Here is a 7,993-nt window from a genome sequence, read left to right on the forward strand (position 1 = left end):
TATATATATATACATGCATTTCAGGTTAAGGTAAATAACATTTTAATTGAATTTACATTTGTATGTATATACAGTATATTGTCATATGCCAAAACAAATGACTAAATGGCTTTTGAAGATTCTAAAGCATTTAGATGCACAGCTAGTCTAATTGTTGTCATCTAATGGATGCTGTTAAGGTGCCTGCTTTAAAAGGTGGCTTTTTCATCTCTTTCATATATCAACTGGCAATATTTTTTTTGTTTTGTTTTTCTTCTCCTCTCCTTCCCTGCAGTTAACATCTCTCTCTTCTCTCGTCATGGTAACACAGTCACGGCAGCCGTGTGTATACACATTAGCGTTGCATTTTAAGTGAATTCTGATTAGCGAGTCCAACTGGCACATGATAACAGGCCAGGCAATGACGCAAGTGAGCGAACAATAACAAGACGCATGCATGCACACATGCTCATAATGGACATCAACGGGTACAGATAATACATTTGTTTTCTCCCCCCCACCTCAGTTTCCTATAATTAACTCTCTTTGTTCATCCATATATTCAGAAAAGGTTGATCCCTACAGGTAAGGGGCAATCATCTCAGAAACGGTTCTTTCATTGGTGCTCACCGCTGTCTTGAGCCCGGATAAAACAGAAAAAGGTTTCGGTTCAGAGAAATGCAAAATAAAAGACTGCAGTAAAACGCCTCCGAGCAGCCAGCAGGCGTTCGTTTTTTGTCAGAAATGCTCCTTGTATTGTTGTTTGATATATAAAAGAGTTACTGAGGTATGAATAAATCTGAGAGCAAGTGATTCATTTAGTGGTTTCATCGAGTGGTTTCATATCGATTCGCGATTCAATGAACTGAGAGTCACCTCTGATGCAGCATATTAAAATGTTAGCTTTGGAAACAAATGAATAAACAAAGACATGCTCTGTTTTTTCTTCTTGAACAAAACCTGTAGGTCGATTCGCCCTTTGACATATTGATTTTTCAAAACTGATTATGGAAAACCCGTCTGCTGGAGGATTAAAAAGCCATTCACTGGCTTAATATCCCTCTTTCATGCGTTTGCTGCTTCTTCCCTCTGTCTGTTTCTCTCTCTCTCTTTCTCCTTCAGCAGTGAGTGGGCAGAAGCTGTAGCACGACTCATTCACTCTGAAACCATCTTCTCTTTTGATTCAAGAGGAAAAAGCACTAAGGAATAGGGGTGAAAGCAGAACGAGGAACAAAAAAAAAAACACTCTTTTCCATTATTTCACAAAAAACACTGCTGAGTGCCAATACAAATAAATAATTTAACAATAAAAAAGGTAGAATGACTAGCTATTTACTGCTGAAAGCTGCGTCTCGCTTTCTTTTGTGCCAGGTGCTTTTAAGTAGAAAGTGATTCACTTCAGCATTCACATTATCTGATGTGGAGTGAGACTCATTCTCATTAAAGAAAATACACAAATGAGATCTATTTCTAAAGGCAAAGTTCACCCAAAAATGAAAATTCTGTAATCATTTACTCACCCTCCACTTGTTCCAAACCTGTCATTTTTGGACAAACTATACCTTTAACATCTCAATCGCTTCTCCAAGACAGAAATGAGATTAAATGGAGAGCAAATGGAGGTTTACATATGAAGATGTACTGTATACACTGTAAGTGCTACTCAAATCAGCTAATTGCAATTAATGTAATTTTTTAACAGTTTTCTTTTAATTGCAATTAACATGCAATTAAGTGTCTGAAGACATTACATTGAGTTTGCACATAAATATATTCTAAAGTATATTATTTAAGTTCTCTTAATAAAAGTATGCTAAAGTGTACTACTTTTTCACAATGTTATATACTTTTACTATATGTCAAAAATTGCATGAAAATTATCTCTTTTGATTCTGTTCTTGTATCTGCTAAGAAATTTTAGGAGAAACTTCTGAGACAAAGCTAATATTTAAACAAAACAAGTAATAACCGCGATCTCTTCCATGTAAATCTTATTTTTTGTCCTGACCCATGACAAGTGATGCTGTGCTGGCTAGCCCCCCCACCTTGAAATCTTATTGGTCCATAATCCTAATATTTCTTGACTGACTGAGACTATTGCCTTATGCAGCATTTTCACTTTTGGTGCGGACTAAAACATTTATGACTGGAAACTTCATGTCATGCCTGATTAGAACTCAATGATGTCTCGTGAGCTAAGAAAGAGCAGCCTTTGAGCAATAAAATTTCCCTCTGGGTTAGCGAGTCCCATGTCTGGATAAATTGAATTGACTTAAGTATTTAAACATAACATTAGTCAGTCAGGCAGCATGACTCTGAGGCATGCTGGGAGTGTACGTTAGCGATTCTCGAAGATTAAACTCTAACCTATGAGGGCATCTCATTATCTTCCACATATGCAGGCAAGACAAACGGACAATGAAGAAACGAACACACTCTCGTTCGTTGGCTCGTGTGTGCACTAGCTCCATCTAATTACATGCCTATGGCATCACCCAGGAGATGGCAGACAAGCTGTCAATCATTTGGTTGCTATGATATGAGATGAGGGAGACCGAGATTTGAAGGACAAAACTGTGTGTCCGATCTCCAGGGTACGAACGCTGTGACAACAGAAGCCCATGTCAGAATCAGAGGCAGCCTTTCCTGATGAGTCTCAGGGGAAACACCCATCACACACCATATGTCACACACACCTGCTTTCATTTGCACCGACGGTGGGAAAATACCTGAGAAATGTGTTAAGCTTGTTGCTTGTATGTGAGAGGTCGGTTTGATTTGCTTTCTTTGAGCTAGAGTGGGCAAATTAACAGTTGTGAAGTGATAAAATTAAGAAATAAAGAGAATCTAACGCTCGGACATACTCTCTAATGTATTTGTAATGTGTATTTTTAATGGGCCATGCACTAATTTAGCTTATATCAAAATATTATTTTGGACTGCATTTTAAAAAAGCATGTCAAGATAAACTGAAGTGACTTTAACATAACATTAAAAACTATAAAATCATATTTAAAAAAAATAATTGGACTTTAGTTTTTAATTTATGTAAATATAGCCAATTTAAATAACTGCACAAAGGTAAAGCTGATATTGTGCCCATGCCAAGTCAGCGAGGAACACTTCATGAATATCAATTAGGACAAGGGACTGAAAAGTGTAAAACTGCCTGGCAATGTAAACGCTAGCTAATTAATATTCATGAGCTCACTGATTACCAAAAATGACATCACAACCAGCCTGTCTTTGACCTCCTACATATATATTACACTACATTCTTTTATTTTATTTTTTGTTGTTGCTGAAAATCTCTTATGAAGAAGTTCTCTTATTTATGTATAAAAAAATAATATTGTGAAAAGATTACAATTTAAAATAAGAGTTTTTTACCTTTTAAATTTTGAATGTTTTTTTTTATTATTTTAATATTATATTAAATCGTTATTTATTTTTGTGATGGCGAAGCTAAATTTTCAGAATCATTACTCCAGTTCATTCTAATATGCTGATTTGATGCTCAATAAACATTTCTTCTTATTATCAATGTTTAAAACGGTTGTGCTGCTTAATATTTTTGTGGAAATATTTTGTGATACATTTTTTTTAATGATTTCTGCATAGAAACATTATAAATGTATTTATTGTCACTTTTAAAAAAATCAATTTAATGCATCCTAGCTGAATAAAAGTATTAATTTGTAATAAACAAAAAACCCTGCTGACGCCAAACCTTTGAAAGGCAGTGTGTGATTGGACTAAAATCGGTTGAAATTACAGATTTTTTTTTTTACATAATATTGGATTTATTCCAAAAAATATATCAAAATATTAATCAATTTAATGCATCCTTGCTGAATAAAAGTACCAATTTCTTTAAAAAAAAAATCTTACAGACCCCAAACCTTTGAAAGGCAGTGTGTGATTGCATTAAAATCGGTTGAAATCAAATTTTATTATTTTTTTTACATAAAAATGGATATATTCCAAATAAAACTCTACTCATGTTTATCACTGTGCAGACTATCTTTTAATACTAATAGGAAGCAAACAGTATATACTGCGCGTTCAGTATGCAGTAAGCATGCACTTATTTTCCATTCCAAACACAGTCAAAGCCTCTGTCCACACTCACGGACATGGTTCGCACGCGTGCAGCTTCACGGAGAGAGAACATCTGAGGGAGCTTCCCTGCTGTAATTGGACGAGGGCACCGGAGTTACCAAGGTAACTGGAGGTCAAACCTCAGGCAAACAAGCTCCTATCAATTGGCAAACTGAGAGAATGAGTGTGGAAGAGAGGGGTGATGCTGTTGCCATGGGTACAGGTGTGGTACGGGAAATGGAACTCACTTGCGTAGAACGGCAATCTCATTCTCGATGCTGCTCTCCTTGCCCTTCAGTGCTTTTTTAGGGATGCACTTCACAGCGAACATCTTTCCCGTGGACCTCTCCTCTGCCAGGACCACCTCTGAGAACGCACCCCTTTAAAAGAGAGAGAAAAGAGGGTTTATGATAGAAGAGCTGGGAAATACTGACAGTGTTAGTGGGATGCTACAGGTTAATGCACGCAGCTAAATGTAAGCAATTGATACAGTCAAAAAATTAAATATTAGTGTTGTCAAACATTGTTACCGTGTTTTTGGACCATGTTAATACTATGGTAATCTTTTACTATGAATATGGTAATCATTATGTACTATACTGTATTTTAAAATATGAGGTTACTATCCAAAACTTTAACAGTAATTTTATAAAAATTTAGATAAATGCAGAAAAAATGATTTTTTTTCCAAGTTTTCAGTATTTTCACTGGTCTGAGACTTCTGGACCCCAGTGTTTTCATAGTGAAGTCAAGTCAACTTAATTTAGCATTTCATACAATACAGATTTTGAATTACAGGTGTTTCAAAGCAGCATTACAGCATTAAACAGGAAAATATGAAACAAATTCAAGTTGCTGTAAAGCAACACTAAAAAACTATAGTGTCATTATTTTATAAGTCAGTTCATTGTTGGTTCAGTTCAATAACTGTGTAAAATTAATTATGAAACCAGTTCAATTTAGCTATAAGAATTTCTCCAGAAGACAATAATGTCATTATTCTGCCTGAGTCAGTTCAGTGTTGATTCAGTTCAGTTTAATAATGTGTTGATGTATGGCGTTATTTTAATGACAAATGTCGAGAGTGCATTATTGTAGCGCGAAAGCACATTAATATAATGTGCAAGCGTGAATCTCTCCGCTCGCTCGTGGATTTCTTTTGCTCTCGCAAAAAACCGGACGCGCGCGCTCAGATACACCCTGCTCTTGCCCAGAGAGAGTGCGTGCACTTAAAACGTGTCTCTCCTCTCACTCAAACTGTGTCCTGTGCACTCTCAAATCTCTCTGTGCTCATGCACTATAGATATTCATTCTTTTCGCACCTGAATCTTAAATCTTCTGATTTATTCTTCATTATTTCTATCTTCTGAACTATTTAGATATGGGTCAGATGCACTATTCCCTAAACCGATACTTACGATTTGGAGACCAAATATAATGAATTTTTCAGATTTGCCATAACATTACTACACCATCATACCAACTGAGAATTTATTGCAATGATTTTAAATTCAGTTGAGGTATCTGACATTTTATGACATAACATTGATGTTTTATATGAAGTCTTTAGAGCCATAGGCTATAATATGTTGTTTTTAGATAAATTGAGACCAACCAGTTGGACAGAGGTTATATGTACAAATCATCCAAGCACCCAATTCCTAGCCATTTCTATAGGCTACATTTCATTAAGATTGCTAAATATTATTAAACTGGAAAGAAATTTAAGATCCATCTTTGATTGTCAAAAGAATTCCAGGTTCAGTTCACTCAGCCAATTACATTTCACGTTGTATTTTCATCGGTCAGTTGTGGAGGTCTGATTGGTTAAAGCTTTATTATATAGCACCTTTTAAAACAGTGTATACAAAGTAGCCTACTTTACAAAGAGATGCATATGTGCATTTGCAGAAAAGATCAAAATACAACAATAATACAACAATAAAAAAATCAAGGAAAGGCCCTGCACAAAATCTGTTTTGTGACTACTTTTTAAAAGTGCATAATGATAACTTTTGACAACGTTTAATTCAGGTGCGAAAATAATTAATATCTATAGCGCATGAGCACAGAGAGATTTGAGAGTGCACAGGACACAGTTTGAGTGAGAGGAGAGACACGTTTTAAGTGCACGCACTCTCTCTGGGCGAGAGCAGCGTGTATCTGAGCGCTCGCATCTGGTTTTGTGCGAGAGCAAAAGAAATCCGCGAGCGAGCGGAGAGATTCGCGCTCGCGCATTATATTAATGTGCCTTCGCGCTACAATTATGCGCTCTCGACATTTGTCATTAAAATAACGCCATATTTGCATAAAATGCAAAAACATAATTAAAAAAATATATTACAAATATTACAACATGGCCACAGTTCAAAAAAACAAACCTGTTTGCACCTGATCATTATAATAAAAAACTCAAGTTAACGAGGGGATCTGCCTTTTTAACAAAGGTGGGACTGATTTTTATTGACCGCTGTAATTTCTCTCATTCATTAATCTATGAGTGGTCCATCTTCTTCCCTTATACAGTCTCTGATAGAGCTCACATGGCTAACACACCTGGAGCTTGAATACTGTGCTTACTGAGAATGAGATCAGTATAAGGTTACTGACCTTTACATTTTCATTTAAACTAAAATATGTCCATCAGATCTCAGAGTTCAGCTGAATTAAGTAATGATTCGCAATGTGTGTGTGTGTGTGTGTGTGTGTGTGGAGAGGTGGTGGACTACCAGGAACACTGATGACAACGGACTAGCACAGGTAAAAGCTTTTAAAACACTGAGCAAAGAATTAGGGAATATTTGCTTAGGCAATCTCACACTGTTGCTATGCTGCTGCTGTATACACCAAACACACTCTTCAGCATTTTGTGTGCATGTAGCTCATCTTTCCGTTTCTGATATCTTCTATCATGTTGGTTCATGAGTGAATCTTACAAAGTTGATCAAGAACATATCTTAATACATATTTCAAAAAATAAGAAAACATTTTATAATTGGATATTATAGAACAAGTAGGGCTGTGCAAAAAATCGAATGCGATTTTCATGGAGCGGCATTTACTACACAGAGCCGTAGTTCACTGACAAGCGATTCATTGCCGATTTTGAGCGCGATTTTGCGTAGCTTGTCAGTGAACTACGGCTCTGTGTAGTAAATGCCGCTCCATCTGAAAGCACGTGCTGGAGATTTACAACTAATCACAGGAGCGGCTTTACTGACGAGATGTGCATGAAAATCACATTCGATTTTTTGCACAGCCCTAAGAACAAGATATGTTTTATATCTATATATATATATATATATATATTTAGCTACATTTAAAATAATACAATATTACCGATATTTATAGCATTTTATCATATTTTTTAAATATAGATTTAGCATTTATAGAATTATAAATTCTATTTCTATAAAATGTTACAAAAGTAGAGTATTAATAATATTATAAATTCTCTCTCTTTCCCTCTCTATATATGTAAAATGATTTTTTTAAATTGTAAAAAAAAAAAGGTTTCATGTTTCATTTATTTAGTTGCGGTTTCTTTATTGTTTGTGAAATTTGCTATATGGGATGTGCTTCTACTCTTGTGGACTGGGATCGGACAACGCTTTTTGTTCTGCACTGTGTACTCTGTGCTACACTGTAGCGGTGTGCCTGTCATTTTTGCCTTTTGATTTTGAAATGAAATATGACCCAGACGTGATTTTGTGAGATTGACGTGCTTAGCGTTTTCTTTTTCGCTTCTATATGAATGCATGTGTTTGAAGAAAGAATACTCTAAGATAGGATTAAATATACAGAAATGAGTACACTATAGAAATAGTTTGCAACTGCCATCCACAACACACACACACACACACACACACACACACACACACACACACACACACACACACACATGCACACACAC

At 35.7% G+C, this 7,993-nt stretch overlaps 2 protein-coding genes across 4 annotated transcripts in view; one reads left to right on the forward strand and one right to left on the reverse strand.

Annotated features, from left to right (window-relative positions):
• LOC107658859 (ADP-sugar pyrophosphatase-like) overlaps positions 1-7,993 on the forward strand; it is a 73,359-nt gene that overhangs the window by 23,914 nt on the left and 41,452 nt on the right. The gene's annotated exons all lie outside the window — the stretch shown is intronic.
• camk1da (calcium/calmodulin-dependent protein kinase 1Da) overlaps positions 1-7,993 on the reverse strand; it is a 57,255-nt gene that overhangs the window by 18,192 nt on the left and 31,070 nt on the right. For all 3 annotated transcript variants that reach the window (XM_016447535.1, XM_016447537.1, XM_016447536.1), the window contains exon 2: positions 4,329-4,460. In XM_016447535.1, the coding sequence (XP_016303021.1) occupies positions 4,329-4,460 (132 nt within the window). The remainder of the gene's footprint in view (positions 1-4,328; positions 4,461-7,993) is intronic.

The sequence above is a fragment of the Sinocyclocheilus anshuiensis genome, unplaced genomic scaffold, assembly GCF_001515605.1.
Source record: "Sinocyclocheilus anshuiensis isolate Anshui unplaced genomic scaffold, SAMN03320099.WGS_v1.1 scaffold283, whole genome shotgun sequence".
NCBI classification, from domain to species: domain Eukaryota; kingdom Metazoa; phylum Chordata; class Actinopteri; order Cypriniformes; family Cyprinidae; genus Sinocyclocheilus; species Sinocyclocheilus anshuiensis.